This window comes from Astyanax mexicanus, chromosome 13 (assembly GCF_023375975.1).
Source record: "Astyanax mexicanus isolate ESR-SI-001 chromosome 13, AstMex3_surface, whole genome shotgun sequence".
Taxonomy (NCBI): Eukaryota; Metazoa; Chordata; class Actinopteri; order Characiformes; family Acestrorhamphidae; genus Astyanax; species Astyanax mexicanus.
In genome coordinates, this window is record NC_064420.1 from 38,319,864 (window position 1) to 38,338,903 (window position 19,040).

The 19,040-nt window shown below is 37.1% G+C and overlaps 1 protein-coding gene across 1 annotated transcript; it reads right to left on the reverse strand.

Moving 5' to 3' along the window:
• Positions 1–1,090: 1,090 nt before the first annotated feature.
• Positions 1,091–14,003, reverse strand: LOC111188165 (RING finger protein 223). Its single transcript, XM_022677246.2, has 2 exons — positions 13,687–14,003; positions 1,091–3,073 (listed from the first exon to the last, which is right to left on the reverse strand). The coding sequence occupies exon 2, from the start codon at positions 3,020–3,022 to the stop codon at positions 2,381–2,383; it is 642 nt and encodes a 213-aa protein (XP_022532967.1). The 5' UTR covers positions 3,023–3,073; positions 13,687–14,003; the 3' UTR covers positions 1,091–2,380.
• Positions 14,004–19,040: the final 5,037 nt, after the last annotated feature.

The following is a 19,040-nucleotide window of genomic DNA, read 5'->3' on the forward strand; positions in this document are numbered from 1 at the left end:
TGTCTAGAAAAGGGTTTTACTGTATTATAAGAATTACATATGTAGGAATGTCCACAACATTTCAGTGTCAACAAAGATAGACCTGTCAGATTCTGATAATCTAATTGTAGTTTGTAAAATGTTCCCAGGTGGTTATTTTAGATTTATTGTAAACCTGTCTTAAAATATAAGGGATTCTGAACCTCGGTTGGGTTGGTGGGCGACTCGAAGCAGGTGACAGATTTCCCTTATTTTTAAGTCCAAAACTTGACAGGTATGTGGCAGCGCTTTAGTCTGTCAACGTTAAAGCATTAATGCATGCTGTTAATTTGAAATCAGTAAAGTGTTACTATTTTTTAAATTTTTTAATCACCACTGAAAACATGATTCGAAAATCTGCAATCAAGAACTGAATCGATTTTTGTACCGCTGATCGCTGTTGTACCTTTTCGCTTGTCCGTATCACCTCAGGTACAGTTACACCCGAAAAAACACTTCACTTAAAGCTTTATTGTTGTAAAGACTTGCCCCCTGCATTATGATCATCTTCCCTCTATAAAGCTTCTGGTAAATCTGACCACCATTTTTCTATGAACTTCCTTGTGCATGCTGCCAAGTTTTGGACCAGGATATGGTGAGGGTACCTAAATTTCCTCATGGACGTACCGTATTGGAGGCTGCATACAAGAAGGACGGATATAGTTTCAGCGTTCTTTGACATTTAACCTCATTCCCACAATTGGGCTTAGCAATGAACTACTTAAATTGGTGTCTCATAGACAGCAGAAATGCCCAGGAGGAAGGGGGCAGGTGGTTAATCTCCACAAACACTTGGGTTTTTGCAGTGTCATTCAGAGGCTGCAGATTGGTTTACATGGGTGTTCACTCCTGTTCTCAGCCTGTTGCTGAATCGAGCTTAGGTTTCAGCTGGAGAACACTTGTTTTGGGTCTTACTGCATGATCTGAAGTTTAACCTAAAAGAAAATGTTGTAAAAGACGTAAAATTGACATATTTGTTCAGTTTGTTCAATCTAGATAACCTCTGATTATCTTGTGCATTATTAACAGGATTTAGAGATTTAGTAAACAAAATTCAAGACTTCCATACAGGTTTAGTGTTTACTCAGCTTTTATTTTTTGTAAACAAAATATAATGTGTTCCATCGTACACAGAGCAGCCAAATACACTATATATATATACACACACAAGTACATACGTACATACCGTAAAAAAGGGGATCATCGCAATGTTTTATAAAACAAACAAAAATAACTGCATGGTAAGACATTCATAGAGTAGCAATTAAAAAGTTAATATAACTTTTTAATAGATGTTGGCGTAGGCAAGAGCCACCTGCTGAATACTGTAGCTACTATATTTCTAAAAATGTCCAGAAATCATTGCTCAGCTACCAGAAAACCTTGGTATATTCATTTGTTTAAAAATCAAGATGATGTCAAGTATGATTCATTAAGAAAGGAGCGTGAATACTTTTGAAAAGTGCAAAATTTTTGGTCGTCATTGGTGTGTACATCTTAGGTTTGAATGATTCTTAGGCCACCTTCTCAGTGTCCTTCTTAGGTAGGGTGGAAGGTCCTTTATTAGTCTGTCTGGCCATGCCTAGTGAGTTTTCTGCCTTGCACCCAGTGCTTGCCACTGCAGTTTTTTCCCTTCATGCTGTAGAAGTGCAAATAATTGTGGGTTACATTGAGGATCAGGAAGGATACATCAGTTGCACCCTCAAAATTGCTCGTAATGTCAGCTCCTATCTGATGGGTCCTTCACTTCGGAACAGGGGTCTATGACTTAGCAGCCAAGAAATGCATCTCACCTAGACTTTGGGACACTAAAAATTATTGTATCTGTTCTATACAATCAATCAACTCAATCCAGTCAAGTCCAGTGTGCTGTGGAGGTGGCAGTGCATCCTGGTAGCTTGTTCCAGTTGGTTTAAGCCCTGTCTGTTCTTGAGAAGCTTTCTCAAGATGATGAATATGATCCTCATGTTTCTATGGACTAACAAGACCCCAGAAAAACCATTGGACCTCTCCACTGGATTTGTATAGAGAAGTAGTCTTCAGATCTGGACTATAAATCCAGTTTACAATATTTGGTAGGTCCTCTGCTATAGAGTGTCTCATGATGGGAAAGTTGTTGTGTATCAGTAGCCAGTACAATACAACAACCACAAACGTGACATGGTCTACCACCATATTGTTTCATCACAGCTTAGGATCTCCAGAAAATACCTCAAATACCTTCTTTTAGATGCTTTTAGAACTTAGCACCAACACTTTTTTCTTGGTAATACCCTCAGTTTATACTTGTCTATGATTTCAAGCAGTTTTAGTGTGTTGGTCACCATCAGAATGTCCTTGATGTGATGTTCCTTTGGTTCCATCATGGATCATTCACTGTGAAAGGGGCCACCGTGCTGGGCGAGGGCCGTGGAGCCCGAGGTACACACCGCATGGAGCCAGTTGTTACAATACACTGCAAGGGCCAAAGCACGATCACCACCAGCAGAACCATGATGACGATGAAGAGCAGCAGCTTCCTCCAGTCCGTCAGACGTTCCAGAAGGCCTGGTCTCGAGCGAGTTTGGACAGGAGGGACCCCAGCCTGCCCATTTGCTCCGATGTCAACGCAGATGCAGAAGGCTGCCTTTCCGGTATCTAACGGCTGCTTGTAGCACAGTTTCTCACCGTCTAACCACACAGGCTCCTCATGCTGCTGGTGGCTGGGTAGGCGGCACAGCACCTCCTGGCTGGTGGTGAGGGCTGGGGGGCCGTTCTTGGGGATGGGCGTGGGGCGCCGGCAGAATGGGCAGGAGATCTTTGTCTCCTGAGGGTCCATGGAGATGGCCATGAGGCGAGACAGACACTCCAGGCAGAAGGTGTGGGTGCAGTCTAGCTGCTTGGGTGTTTTGAAGACATTGTCGTAAGTGTTGAAGCAAATGGAGCACTGCAGCTCAGGGCCCTTCTCCACGTCCATCTCCAGAGGAGCCACCTGGGTGTGCCACACCGTCGGGCCAGAGTCCATCTTGGTTGGCTGGTGCAACCTCTTGTTTGCAGTTTTCTGAAGTTCAACTGGCTGAAAAGAGAAAAAGACAGATAATGATTAGTATAATTTAGTATGAGGCTATTACTTAATAGCTACTTATAGGGGTGTGCCATATCATATCGTACACGATAATATCTTCAAACTTTTTAAATATCGTGAACAATATTATACCCTAAAATATTGTGCCATATCACCCACCCCATTTCCCATTATATATCTACTAGAGACTATATATCTGTCCAGTATCATTTATTATACTTTAATCCTGGATATATGGCGATATTTGGAGTGCATTATTATTATTAGAATCATGACTAATAATTCTGGATCACTGACCTCTGTTACTGTAAATCTGATTTTAATTTTAAATATCTCTCTTAGGGGTGTGCAGTATATTATTGTGTGTAATAATATATATATATATATATATATATATATATATATATATGTTTTTTTTTTTCTTGCCGTGTATAGTGTATTTTTGAAAAAAAAAAATGTATTCAGTGTTTTGTAATATTGCCAAGAGTATCGTTATTGTGAAAATATCATGAAATATCGTGATATTATTTTGGGGCCATATCGCCCACCCCTAGCTACTTATACTACTTATTAATTAATGGGTGAGTCCCGGATTTTTTTTTTATGAATCCTGCAATTCAAATGCTTTAAAATAAAGACAATACAAAGGGTTTGCAATAGAAAAATAAATGTTTCCCTAAGCATACTGTAAAAGATATATTTTTAACCTTTTTTAAATGGTTCTTAACATTCAAACCTGTATATTTTTAATAATAAACCGATGCAACTATCAAATGATAAATAATACACTGTAATTGACTCAGTGCTAAGAGTGCGTGGTTAATGATCGCAGGGTTGTGGGTTCAATACCAACGTCTGCTAAACTGACCCCCTACTGTAAGCAATATACTGTAATTGGCTTTGTGTTTACAGCACCGGATTATTGATCACAGGGATGTGGGTCAATTCTCACATCTGCTACGATGCCACTGCTGAGCACTGAAGCAGGGCACCTAATCCTCTCTTAATCCCAATGATAAGTAATTTAATGTAAGTGGCTCAGGGATTTAAAGCACAGGGCTATTAATCACAGGGTTGTGGGTTCAATACCCATATCTAATAAGCTGCTATTGTTGAGTCCTTGAGCGGGGCATTTAATCCTATATTAATCCTGAAGATAAGTAATATATTGTAATTGGTTTGGGGATTGGAGCACTGGGTCATGAATCACAGCACAGGGTTGTGGGTTCAATTCCCACATCTGCTAAGATGCCACTGTTGGGCCTTAGCTTTCCGAGCTCTGAAATGCAAAATGATTTTTTTTTTTATATGTCCACATTTACAGTTTACAGTAGTTGAATATGATACGACCATCAATAATTTGATAGCAAATGACCTGAAGACTATAATATAATGAATAGAAGCATTATAAAAACAAAAGCATTTTTAATTTAACTGCACTATATTTTTACAGTGCAGTCATGTATTTAAACTTTAATTCAGCATCATTCTCTTCATGTTGACTGCAGTCTTGAGTAAATATACTTTGCATGGTATCGCAGGCACTGTTATTCAAGATATTCAATAAACATTACCCACATGTTCCTTTGGATGCTGGGAAGCCAGTCGATATCTGAGGTTAAAGGTGCTGTGTTCTGCATTTATGACTCTGTGTACGTTTCTGCACTCTGAGGATTTACACTATAGCAGTATTGACATGGCCGGCCAAGTGGCTATAGCAACGGTACACAGTTATTCTGCTTCTTCTTTCATTATACTGTATATCTGATGTTCTGCTGCAGAGCTAGATTATTATTAGCAAACTGTGACCACTTATCATATCTATAAGACCTAAGGCTACACAGAAATTATAATTTTCCAGCATATGTTCTTTTCATTTTCACTTCTATTTACTGTCACAGCAATCTGCACAACAGGGTGGACAACTTACAATAAGCAAAACAATGAAATTTGATGGAAACAGGGCTGATCTAAAGCTGCAAATATGTTAAATTGTTCATGGTAACCTTGTTGATATTTTATGAATGCCATTATCAGCATAATGCAGTGTAACCAAAGCTCTCCATGTATTACTCCGCCACGTACAGGTAACCTAGCAATGATGCAGCGCTTACAAACCAAATACAAACTAAACCAGTGCCAATATTACAGGTTATAGGACTCCCTCTTGTGTATTATTGCGTGATTGCTGAATATGAAGCAAGTGTCTTCAGTTCATTAAAAATAAACAAAGTGAGGTAGCTTTTTTTAAAATAAAAATAGATTAATTAATAATTGAAAGGCCTAAATTCTAACTTTAGAATAATTTAAACTTTAATAATAAATCTACTTAACCAAGCAACACTGCAGAAGTGGCAAAAAGCCTGTGTTCTACATCTAAGAAAACTGCATAAAATGTACAAAAAGTACTTTTAAGTAAAGGTTATTCCTCTATATTTGAAATAATTGTTCATTTAAAGTCTTTAAAAACATATTGTTGTACAGTGTTTGTATGCAATTTAAATAACTATGATGTGGAAACAAAGGACACGCTATTTTGATACTGACTCCACCACTACAACTGCTTTCACTTGACACAGTGATGTTTCCACAAACCAGAAACCACTGGTGCATTAAGCATCCCCCTTGTGTCATCAGTCTCGCATTACGCCGCTTTCTGCTGACTCATTTCAGCACCTTGGTCATCATGCTGTAGCATGTGTGCTGGTTCTGTGGGTCTCCCTCATTAACAGTGTGCTGCTCACACACAGGCGGCTTTGTTGTCACTGCTTGTGAGGTGCTGTCAGCATGAGTGCCCTTCAGAAACCTTCTGATCACGCTTACACACTCTCAAAGCCCCGCAGTGTAAGACCTGCTGCTGCAGAGATAGGCCGTAATGATGACCTTTAAAGCAGCTGTCCCTAAGATTTTCTCTTTTAAACGAAAGCATCAATAGAAATCCTGATATGGGGGGCAAAATATGGTGATTATTGGTATCAATGTCCTGACTATCTGTACAATGTCTAATATACACCTCTGGAAAAATTAAGAGACCACTTCAGTTTCTGAATCAGTTTCTCTGATTTTGATATTTATAGGTATATGTTTGAGTAAAATGAACATTGTTGTTTTATTCTATAAACTACAGACATCATTTCTCCCAAATTCCAAAAAAATGGCTGAAAAAAAAGATTCAGAGTTCATATTCATAAAGTTTTTAAGAGTTCAGAAATCAATATTTGGTGGCATTATCCTGTTTTTTAATCACAGTTTTCATGCATTTTGGCATGTTCTCCTCCACCAGTCTTACACACTGCTTTTGGATAACTTTATTCCACACCTGGTGCAAATATTGCAAGCAGTTCAGCTTGGTTTGGTGGCTTGTGCTCATCCATTGTCCTCTTGATTATATTTCAGAGGTTTTTAATTTGGTAAAATCTAAGAAACTCATCATTTTAAGGGGTCTCTTATTTTTTTTCCAGAGCTGTATACATTCTAAAAACAGAAGGGTCTCTAAATATCCAAATCCCCAAACCTTACAGACAGTCGCTTAAAGTGTAGGTAGCTATAGAGGATAATGTCATTGTCAAGACTGATAGAGCTAAGTGCGAGTCAAGACCAAGACCAGGAGTGGCTGGGACCATATAAAACCTTTAAATGCTGGTAGCTGTACAGGGTAGTGTTGTAGTCAATACAGGCAAAGGGATAGTTAAAACACAAAATAGAGCTAAAGGAGCTAAAAGGAGCTAACAAACAAAGGGCTAAGCTAAAGAGTAGAAAAAAAGGGTTGGCAACAAAAAGGTCAGAACACAAAAGAAACGCTGGGCAGAAGAGCTATGTAAAATAGATTAAATATCGGGCAAGGAGAGAATTAGAGTGAGAACTATTTATATTGCTGAGTCCAGGTGTGCATAATCAGTGAAATGGTGACCTGGATCACCAAGTCATGTGATCCGAATGCAGGTGTATTATGGGAAATAGAATTTGTTTCTGAAGCATTAGTGTCTAGAGTCTGTGGCAGGCAGACAGACAGTGACAGGACTGACAGGTAGAGCCAAGTCTCAGTCCAGATCAAAGAGGCTAAGTGGAGATCAAAACAAGACTGGAACTATATAAAGAATTTTTTTCGTTATACAAAGAAATAGGCTGTAATGATAAGCTTCAGGTGCTTGTAGCTGTACAGGTTGGTAGTTCAAGGAGAACTCCGGTGTAAAATGGACTTTTGGTGTAGTAAAAAATGATAAAAAGTACTACCCTTTGATGAATAGCTCTCACAGCGTTCCGAGATCAAGAAATTTTAACAGTTTGTCCAAAACCCTTTCAGACTGGGTGACACGGGGCATATTTTGCCCTTTTTTTCCCCACTGTTATCCAGCTCAAAGCAGCTATGCGGATTCTATGTATATATGTCTGTCATTATCATTACAGTGATGGCGGCACCCAGAGCTACAAAGAAGCATTATGGGCTGTAAACAGTGGTTTTTATTAAGCTTTTTGTGCACTTTTCAAGTGATTAATGTCTTGTTTTAAATGTCAGGGCTCTCTGGATTCTAACAGTGAAGTGTGGAGCTACTTTAAGCCTAAATAGCGGTGTAAAAAGCAATTTAGCGGGGCAAATTATGTCCTGTGTCATCCAGTCTAAAGGGTGTTTGGACAAATGCTAAAATTTCTGGATCTCGGGGCGCTGTGGGAGAACGGAGGTGTGCTATTCATGAAAGGTAAGTACTTTTTTTATCATGTTTTACAACACCAAAAGTCCATTTTACACCGGAGTTCTCCTTTAAAATTGTTAGAGCCAAGTCAGAATTGATACCAAAACTTAGACCTGGACTCAAACCTATGTTGAGTCCAAGTCAAGACCAAGACTTTCAGTAGTTAAGTTCAAATCAAGACTAAAATCAAGAGATCGAAACCAGATTAATTTTTTTTCATTATATTACAATGGACTGTAATAAAGAGATTTAAATGCAAGATGCTTGAATGCTGAAGTAAAGACTGTTCAAGCCAAGTCTAAATCAAGACCAAGACCAGAACACGTCGCGTCCAAGTCAAGAGTGCTGTTTATGGTTATGAGATCAGTCTAAGTCTCGACTACAGTCTGTACTATACCATTAGTGCAGGTAGCAGTAAAGGTCATGTGGTATGTCTTGAAAACAAACTAAATGAAAGCACTGTGAACACTATAGAACACACAGGTCTGTGAAATGGTATAATAGTAGATTTGAATACGGTTTTAAAAGCTAAGTCCTGCTTTGAACTGTGGGAAAGCGTGTTCTCTGATCATATTGTTCTGCTCTGTACAGTGTCTGTGTTTATTCTATTAAAAGGCATCTATATTGTTTGCACTGATCCATTTTCTGAACCTATATGTACATATTATAAGTGTGTGTGTGTGTGTGTGTGTGTGTGTGCGCATATGTGTGTCTAAATGTGTGAGTGTGTGTTTGTCTGAGAGCAGATGGCCTATTCACACAGGCCTGTAGAGAGGATCTGTGTGTGTGGTTGTGTTTGTTTTGCTGGCTTATTTAGGACTGCTATATTGGATCCTGCTATGTTAGGATCAGCAAACAAGGTCTGACTTAAATAAGCAGACACGTATATTTAAATATAAGTGTACAGGACAAACGTCAGAGCAGCAGACACCTGTGATATTTTGGAGGAAATTTGATACAGTACAATCAACACACTTCCAGATCAAAGGGGGTTGCCATATAAGTCATATAAGTGATTAAAAAGAAACAATATATAAATAAATAAATAAATAAATAAATAAATATAGATACAGAAGGAATAGAACTCCTCACAACTGTGTAAGGTTTGGTAGACCACCATCACGGCCCCATCAGATGAACAGAACTTACAGTAGGGCTGCATTACTTAACCCTATTGGGGCATGGTGGTCCCTGTTCCTATTGATAGGTTCCTATTAAATTTTACTATTTACTTCCTTTGCAGTTGTGTTTAAAGCATTCTAGAAGTGAAATTGCACTGTCCAAAATAGAGGTCTGCGCGGGACTGTTTTTTTAAACCCGCTCCCGCCCGCTCCCGCGTCTTTTTGTCCCGCTCCCGCCCGCTCCCGCAAAAAAATCACTTCTTTTAATCCCGCTCCCGCCCGCCACATACACATTCCCGCCGCTCCCGTCCCGCAGTCCTAATATGAATTGAATTAATTACATTTAGTGCTTCAAATTTACATATGTATTTATTAAAACAGCAATTCAGTTCGCAGTCCAAACACATGCCATCAGGTGCATCAAGAATCCTAGAAGTGGATTAGAAGTGGATCTATATTATATAAAATAATAAATGTAAAAATATATAAAATTAAATTCAATTAGTTTAATTAATATTTGTATTATTATTATTAATAATAATAATAATAATAATAATAATAACAATAACAATAATAACAATAACAATGTTATTGTTATTGTTATTATTGTTATTGTTATTATTATTATTATTATTATTATTATTTTGCACCAGTATAGTAAATGTCGTCCTTTAAATTACACACCCCCCCCCCCCCCCCCTCCTCTGCACACGCCTGCTGGAGATGCTGAAAATGTGTGTGTGTGTGTCCATCCTCCGAGAGATTTTTCTTGTGTTTTTTTGTTGCTTGCATGGGAATCATAGCGTGATTATTATAATTTTCTTAACTATTTATCAATTTGCGGGAGCGGGACCACATGTTAATGTGGTCCCGCTCCCGCATGGCCTGTATTGATTAAATTACCGCTCCCGCCAATAACAATTCAGTTTTGTCCCGCGCCGCAACATATTCTGACGGGTCCCGCGGGTCCCGCGGGACTCCCGCGGGAGTGCAGACCTCTAGTCCAAAATACTTTTAAAACATATTGTATGTACGTATTGTGGTACAGTCTTATTTCATAGTAAATATGCTATCTTTCCAGCTCTCTTCAGTTTGAATTATGCATTTCTTTGGTATACTAATGCATGAATGAGAAGCTAAAAGCTGAGTTTCCTGTTTTGGTATCTCTATGTTTGCAGTAGCTCTTGTATCAGCACCCTAAGCAGCATCACGAATGGCCAGGTAACCAGCAAAAGCAAAAGTATTAGACAACTCTGTTTGTAAAATAAATATATATGGCTTTACAGGGACAGTCAGAGAGATACACTGATGCCATTTATTAGAATATTTTTGTTTTAAAATACTGTATCGATTCTCTGAAACACAGTATCAATTAATATTACGTGCAAAGACTTGTCTCAGGAAGAGATTAACAATCAGATTCATCTATTTTGATTGTTTCTTTAATTTTATTTTTGCATATGATAGTGTATTTTATACTATGACAGTTTTTTTTCTCAAATCTGACTCCATGACATAAAACCATGACATATTGCTTTGATTAAAATGTCATTTTTTTTAAATATCTCGCCAGTACACAGTATTGTAGTTTTACACAGAAGTAGTTATATATTGTCACTGTCACGCAAAAACCTTGCATCTTATCAGATACAACTGCTGTGATTAGATAGAAAGTGAGCTTATTTTTCTTTTAAGCATATTTTATGCATATTATGGTGCTTTGTATGTAATAGCCAGTTCGAAAAGATTTCTAAAATAAATAAAAAATGTGATATATTGCCTTGATTACAGTATACCAGTATATTAGAAAATATTGAATCATAACTCCTGTATTGTGATACACATCGTATTTCCAGGTTCCTGTCAAACTTTTAATATTGCGTTTACAACATATGTAGTTATATATCAAGGCTGTTGTGCAAAAACCTTGTATCTCCAATAAAGCAATTTCCTAAGAGAAGGAAGTACCCTCTTTCAAGCCAACTTTAAAAGGAAGACGATGTAAAATTAGATTTAACGTGGTCCATTCATCAGGAAACTGAAATATTATGAACAACTGCCAGATTCAAATTAAGTCGAAAATAGCAAAAACAAAATAAAGAAAATTAACATATATGGAACTCATATATTGATAATTATATTTATATCTAAACATATATGTATTTAACTTCCCATCCTGACACTGTATGAAAACAAACACATGTGTGTGTCCTTATGTCTGTCTGTCTGGCTGTGTGCTCCTCTCCCTGGGCCTGCAGTGCACAATGCTCCTGTTTGTTCTCAGTCTTATTACTCTCCCCTTGGCATTCCTGGATAGCAGGCCGGTGCCCGGGCAGCACAATGACAGACAGAGCCTGCGGGTTTGGGAACAGATCCTCTAACAGCACCTGCAGCTCCCACACACTCAGCACTACCCTGCCCGGGTCTGAGCGGCGTGGAGCTCGGCCATGTGTGCTACACATTAACCCAACCGCCCTGGAGCTCCTCCAATACCTGACCCGTGCTCCGAGTGAAACAATACCAGCACATGACCTAATTCAGCACAACACGCTCTAATGATCCCCTGAACAAACCTTAACTGAAATGTACTGTACTGTATAAATGATCTGCTTGATTGAGATGCTAGGCTGAAAGGAAATGTGGGAAACGGAGCTAATTTGGTGGGATCCTCAGCAAACACCCCACCCGAACAAAATTTATAGGGTAAAAATTCTTTAAAAACCATTGTGAAGAGAACCTTCATAAAATTTAAAGATCCATCAAAAGGTTTCTACAGCAATGTAAGGGTTCTTCTTAGAACCTCTACAAGAATCTTAATGGTTAATGTTGAAAAAACCCTAAAAAAGCCTAATAAAAAGGTCCTAGAGCAATTTAGAAGTAGAACCCTTCCATTTAAGAGATCCATTTACAAGCATTGACTCAATAAATCAGGATCATCTATCAAAAAGTTCCAATTGCAAGTTAAGGGGTTCTCCTAGAAGCTTTTTACACTATGAGAAGAAGAGATGACATAACGTGAAGGTTCTCTGAACATTAAAAGATGGATAACCCAAAAATCATTCATTGAAAGGTTCACCACTGAACCTTTACCTAATATAGAGATTTTAAAGGTTTTAAAAGTTTTATAAGTGATGAGTAGGTGTGAAGAACCTTTTTGAAAATGTATTAAGAACCCTCAAGTCATGCAAATGTTCTGTCAGGTTCTCAGAACATTAAAAAAGTGTATTACCCAAGAACCATCCACTAAAATGTTTGAACCTTCGCCTTTTATAAAGTTTCTAAAGGCTCTTTAAAAGCTTCCCTTAGCATGTTAGGGGTTCTTTTTCAAACAGTCACATCATTTAGTGGAATGATGAGTAAGTGTCAAGAACCTGTGAAGAATCAAACACTCTACACACTATATCAACATCCACCTTTACATTATGTGGAGGTACTTTGAACAATTAAAAAAAAAATTACCCAAGGATCATTCACTGACACATTTACCTAGCCATGCATCATGTATCTTTCCAGAACCTGAACACACACTAAAATTAAGAAAAGGTGCCATAATAGAGTCCTTCTGAGTAAATACTGTTTATAGAAGATGCACTTTTAGTTTTTTTTAGTTTTCTAACACCCCCCCCCCCCCAAAAAAAAAAGTTTGAGCTGTTTCAGACCCTAGTTTTTATTGTATAAAGAACCTTCATCTAATATAAAGGTTCTAGAGCCATTCAGAAGTTACTTTTATATCATGTTAACAAAAAGCTTAATTTACAAAAAAAATAATCTGCCAAAGAACAATCCATTAGAAGGTTCCTCTAGAACGTTATGTGTTCTTCCAAGAAGCTTTACACAATGTGAAGAAAAGTTGAGTATGTATAAGGAGCCTAAACACTTCAGTAACCCAAAAGTTCTATTCTTTGGGCATTAAAAGTGTTCCTACAGTTCCTACAGCAAGTTAAGGGTTTTCCTAAAACCTCTACATACAGATTTAAGGAAATGTGCCACAAAATATGTATATGTTTTTTAGGGTTGAAGGTACAGAAGGACCACTCTTAGTTCCCTAACAAACCATTTGTTTGAGTGTGTTTGATGTGAATGCATGTGAAGAACCATAATAATATTTAACATTTTAAAAAGCTTTACAAAATATACATATATCAATCAATTAAGAAGTAGAACTTTTATAAACCACTTTTGATTTCCTTATAAACCATAAAAAATGTGTTTCACCAATATAAAGGTTCTACTGCAATTTGTAAGTAGAACAGGGTTATGGAACATTATGGAAAATAAAAGTTATTTGAACAATCATGGTTAATTTAAGAACCTTCGCCAGAATGTTCATAAAATAAAATAAAATTTTAACCATATTATGATGTGAAAGGTCTTTAAACAATAAAAAGATTAAAAAAAAAACATGCACAGAACCACAACATACATCCAAGCCATGTTTCTGAGAGAAGTGACTTAACATTTAAGTTAGAAGATGAGAAAGGTTTGAAGGGGTTAATTTAACCTCAGGCCATGGAACGTTATGAGCTGTGTTAGAGAGGTAATTCTTGTATGTTTGGTCTGTTCTGTTTGGTCTCTAACGGACGTCCAACGGTCGTCCAACATGTCAGACTAGTCTTACTGCAAAAGTTGTAAAGTCAACGTTTCTTGTTCAGTTCAGGTTTTTCTTCTCTCCTCATCTCTTCTCACTTTCCTTTTCTATTTCTCCATCTCAGCTGTACCACACATCCGTCCCACACACTCCCAGAGTTCTAAAGTTTTAGAGCAGTATGTTACAGGTAGCTGCTTGACTCACCTATGTGCAGCGTGCTCAGGTGTTCAGTCCTCCACCTCCACCTGGTTTATCCTCTAGCGGGAGGGGATGGCATACTCTGAGGATCTGAAGCCCTGTGTGGATCTACAGGTGTAGCAGTGCAGTCAGGGTTCCTCAGGCTTGGTCGTTTTCTGCTCTTTAAGTTCCTGTCCTCCCTCCCTCTCTCTCTCCCTCGACTCGACTCGACTCCTCTCTCACCTGCCTCACTTTCCTCTCTGCCTTTTCAGCCAGCGCTGCCTGTGGAAATGACACTGATAGGCAGGAACAATAACGTAGCCTGAGGGAGTGTGTGTGGGGTGGGTGGGAGGGGTTGAAGTGGAGGGTTGGGATGAAGGACAGGGGAATTTTAGAGTCTAACATTTCCAATCCCTCTCTCATGTCTATCTATATCCCTCACTTTTCCTTTCTTTTTCTTGGTTCTTTTTTTTTTTTTAATTTGATTGTTTTTTTTTAATTAGAGTAAATGTTTCTTTTCTGATTCATAACCAGGCAAACTTTTCTATCATGTTAACCAAAATCTCAATTTACCAAAAACTCAATTACCAAAGAACCATTAATCATAAGGTTTTCTAGGAAGTTATGGGTTCTTCTAAGAACCTTTACACAATGCAAAGAAAAGTTAGGTATGTATAAGGAGTCTACACACTTCAGTAAACCAAACGTTCTATTTCGTTGTGGTGGATCATTTTGTGATGGTTCTTGAATCATCAAAAGTGTAAAGTTTCTACAGCAAATTGAGGGTTTCTTTCTAAAACCTCCACATACACTTTTAAGGAAATGTGCTACAAAATGCTTTTTTTTTTCTTTTTTTTTTTGATGTGAGGGTATAGTAGGACATGACAAACCAGTTGTGTGTTTGATGTGAATCAATGTGAAGGACCATAATAATATTTAACATTTATAGAACCTTTATGAAATATAAATCTAAAGCAATATAGAAGTAGAACTATTATTAACCATTTTTTTATAAACCAAAAAAGTTTCTGAACGTGCTTGATGTGAGTGAATGTGTCTTGTTTGAAGAACCTTCACTAATATGAAAGTTCTATGGCAATTTAGAAGTAGAACAGTATTGTGTAGTATGATATAGTATTCTTTCCTTTCCTCTTTCTTTTTCTTGGTCAGTTTGTAATATCAGGTAATATGTTTTTTAATTAGTTTCTTTTTTTAATTAGAGAAAATGTGTCTTTTCTAATTCATAACCAGACAAATTGAAGCGTCTAAATTGAATCTCTAAATGTCGTTCCCTTTCTCTTTGACTGCATAAATGCTGCCGTCAGCTCAGTATGCAAACGTGAACTGACAAGACAAGAGCTGAGAGCGTTGCCTGAGCAAACACCAAGGAGACAAAGGAAGTTTGCCTATCCAAAGTAAAAGCCACATGAACGGTTGGTGCATACCAACATGCAACATCCAACAGGCTAGCATATGTTTTTGCATTTAACCTGACAGAACATGTTTATCTACATTTTTTTTAAATAAACCAGGAGGATTCTTTGGAAAGATATCTTAGAAGATTTACATTTGTGTCCATATACTCAAGCCTGGAACTATTTAGAAAGTTTATTCATTATTCTTTATGAGTGTAAATTATTCCACCCTACAGCAGGCTTAGCCACATGCAAAAGTATGAAAGTTAATGGGGTAATGTTAGGGAAGACATTAATACTTCATACTTTTAAATAAGGGTTCCACAAAATGATTCTTTGGAGCAAAAATACAAAAGAAGCTCTTTAAGATCCTTAAAAAACTTTTTTACACAGTCATTTCTGTGAAGAGCTAAAAAAATACCATTACCATTACCACCCACAGTGGACAGTGCAGTGGGTGGAAATGATTGTAACCAGCTGCATCTGTCTTAACTAGTTTCTAGTTCCTTTGCAAGTCTGTGTTTAAAGTGCCTTCAAGTTCAGTGTCAGTGTCGAATTAGAGTCTTTACATTGTTTTGAAGTTTTACCAGAGAGCAATCTATTGAAAAGGTTCCTGTAGAAAGGGCTCCAAACAAAGGGTTCTTTCCAGATGTTTCTGTACACTTAACACACTTTGAGGATGCATATTGTTGTTTTATATTTCCTCAAACATTTTCTAGGGAACAAAGTTTTTGAGTTCTGGAACAGATATTTTTGGGTGGAAAACATTTTTGGGTGAAAAAGCTATTTTTGGGAACTATGTTTTTGGGTTCTGGAACAGCTACTTTTGGGTGAAAAAATGTCTTGGGAACAAAGTTTTGCGTTCTGGAACAGCTATTTTTTAGTGAAAAAAATCAATTTTTGGGTAAAAATGTATTGGAAACAACGTTTTTTGTTTCTGGAACAGAAGTTTTTGGGTTAACATAAATCTATTTATGGGTAAAACGTTATTGGGAACAACGTTTTTTGTTTCTGGAATAGCTACTTTTGGGTGAAAAAATGTCTTGGGAACAAAGTTTTGGGGTCTGGAACAGATATTTTTGAGCGAAAAAAAACTATTTTTGGGAACAAAGTGTTTGGGTTCTGGAACAGCTATTTTTGGGTGAAAAATTTCTAGAAAACAAAGTTTTTGGGTTTCTCGAACAGCTATTTTTGGGTGAAAAAATATATTTTTGGGAACAATGTTTTTGGGTTCTGGAACAGCTATTTGTGGGTGAAAAAATATATTTTTGGGAACAATGTTTTTGGGTTCTGGAACAGCTATTTTGGGTGAAAAAAATATATTTTCGGGAACAAAGTTTTTAGGCTTCTGGAACAGCTATTTTTGGGTGAAAAAATATATTTTGGGAACAATGTTTTTGGGTTCTGGAACAGTTACTTTTGGGTGAAAAAAATTCTAGAAAACAAAGTTTTTGGGCTTCTGGAACAGCTATTTTTGGGTGAAAAAAAATCTATTTTTTGGAAACAATGTTTTTGGGTTCTGGAACAACTATTTTTGGGTGAAAAAATATATTTTTAGGAACAATGTTTTTGGGTTCTGGAACAGCTATTTTGGGTGAAAAAAATATATTTTCGGGAACAAAGTTTTTAGGCTTCTGGAACAGCTATTTTTGGGTGAAAAAATATATTTTGGGAACAATGTTTTTGGGTTCTGGAACAGTTACTTTTGGGTGAAAAAAATTCTAGAAAACAAAGTTTTTGGGCTTCTGGAACAGCTATTTTTGGGTGAAAAAAAATCTATTTTTTGGAAACAATGTTTTTGGGTTCTGGAACAACTATTTTTGGGTGAAAAAATATATTTTTAGGAACAATGTTTTTGGGTTCTGGAACAGCTATTTTGGGTGAAAAAAATATATTTTTGGGAACAAAGTTTTTGGGTTCTGGAACAGCTATTTTTGGGTGAAAAAATATATTTTTGGGAACAAAATTTTTGGGTTCTGGAACAACTACTTTTGGGTGAAAAAAAATCTAGGGAACAAAGTTTTTGGGTTCTGAAACAGCTAATTTTGGGTGAAAAAAGCTATTTTTGGCCACCAAGTTTTTTTCAACGAACTGGAAAGAGACCTGTTCTATGTTGGTTAAACAGGGCTAATAGGGTTTCTTGAGAAACATAGAGCTAGAGAACATTACATTTCCACTTCCAGTTACTTAAGTCTTTGTCCTAAAACCTTTAAATTGTGTGGCTATGAACGTAATTGTCCACTATATAAAGTCTATATAAAGCCAGTCCAATCAGCGGCAAGATCTAATGAATAAAAACACCCTAACATGCCATAACACACCAATAAACATCATGTTTAAATCAGCACTGTGTCTGTTTTGTGTAATCTATATTTACTTTCTTTGTTCGCTTGTTCTAGAACACTCTTTACAATCGTATGTGGCACAAAATATCTTATTATTTCACAATCCCTCCACAATATTCCATGAGCGGATCACTTCTAAGACGTTCTGTAAACCAGAAATAAATGTCCTCGTCCTTGAAGTCCGTCATCACAGGCTGGAACTCCCTTATTCCAGGCAGGGAATAAGGCAGACTGAGCTGGAAGCATTAAGAATGCCAGTGAGTGCTGATATCAACCGCTGCTCAGCACCGGTTACTGAGTAACTCCAGCACAAATACTGCAGTATCATATTAGCCATGACATTTACTGAGCGATGAAGGGATGTGAGGAGCCACGATGGAGGTGGATGACAGAGTTGGCATTATTTCAGCAGTGACCTACATGACAGGGTGGACAATTTTACTAAAATTGCAATTTAATAAAAATGTTATTTATTTTAGATGCTTTAAAGATATTTATTTTATTTGCCTTGATATTTTACCACGAGAGGGTGAACAGCTTAAGCTTAACTTTAGCTAAATATGGAGACCATAATAGAAAACATTTTGAAAGTTAAATAAACTGAATATGCTGAACAAGCATGAAAAAACTTTAATCCATTGAAAAATAAAACATTGTGAAGGTTGTGATGTCACTATTGTGAACAGTAACTTTTTTAAAAGGGTAGTTAATCCAAAATGACACAGTGAACAGTAATACAGGGAATTAAACACAGGATGGACAAATTCAGCAAAAAGTGCTATTTTCCGAAAACATACTGTAGTTGATATAGAGTTGCAGACATTTTGAAGATGGTTCATGGTGACCCTGTTCTGTTTCAAAGATACATTTTTATTTTTTTATTATTTTAAATACCTTAATAATTTACTATGATAGGGTGGATAGCTTAGGCTTTACCTTAAGTTAAGTATAAAAACAATATTCTAGAGAAATATTAAGTGAAATGAATATTTTTATTTGCTGATCGTGCACTATAGTGTAAAGATTGTGAAGTCACTGATGCCAAAGCTTACTTTCCTAATCTTAAGGAGCCACTAAAACCTAAACCATATTATTTTCCATTAATAGCTGAAATAATAATAAATACCAGTCCAGCAAATTTCCTAAGCTTTAAAAAACGTTTTTTTTATTTATTTATTTCTGCCTCTGCAGTGTCCTTACATGTTCAATTGTGCTATAGGCGTGGATGGTGTTTCCGTGTACTTTGGTACGCAGACACGTCACAATATGCAAACGAGTCAATCAATAATACCGCCCCCAAAGCTGACGTCCAACCATTTCGGTCTCACCTCTATCAGAGGCACACTGCTGCTGCTGCAGCTCAGCCAATCAGCTCTCTCCCTACTGCCCCGCCTCTAAACCTATACATCACCCAGTGCCTAGCCCCTCTCAAACTACCCCCTAGCTTTTCAAATTTAAGCTGAGGGTGCAGTCAAGAAAAATCAGGGGCTTTAGTGTCCCTTCAAATGGGTGGTTATCCAAACATGATGGGATGGACAGCAAATTCCCTGACACGTTTAAATAGCTTAATATTTTTACTTTAAAAAGTAGTTTGATGAATACTTCAAGTGCATACATTCAT

What these genes read in the sequence shown, in the direction of transcription:
- LOC111188165 (XM_022677246.2), bottom strand. Translation starts at nt 3,022, where the DNA reads ATGGACTCTGGCCCGACGGTGTGGCACACCCAGGTGGCTCCTCTGGAG.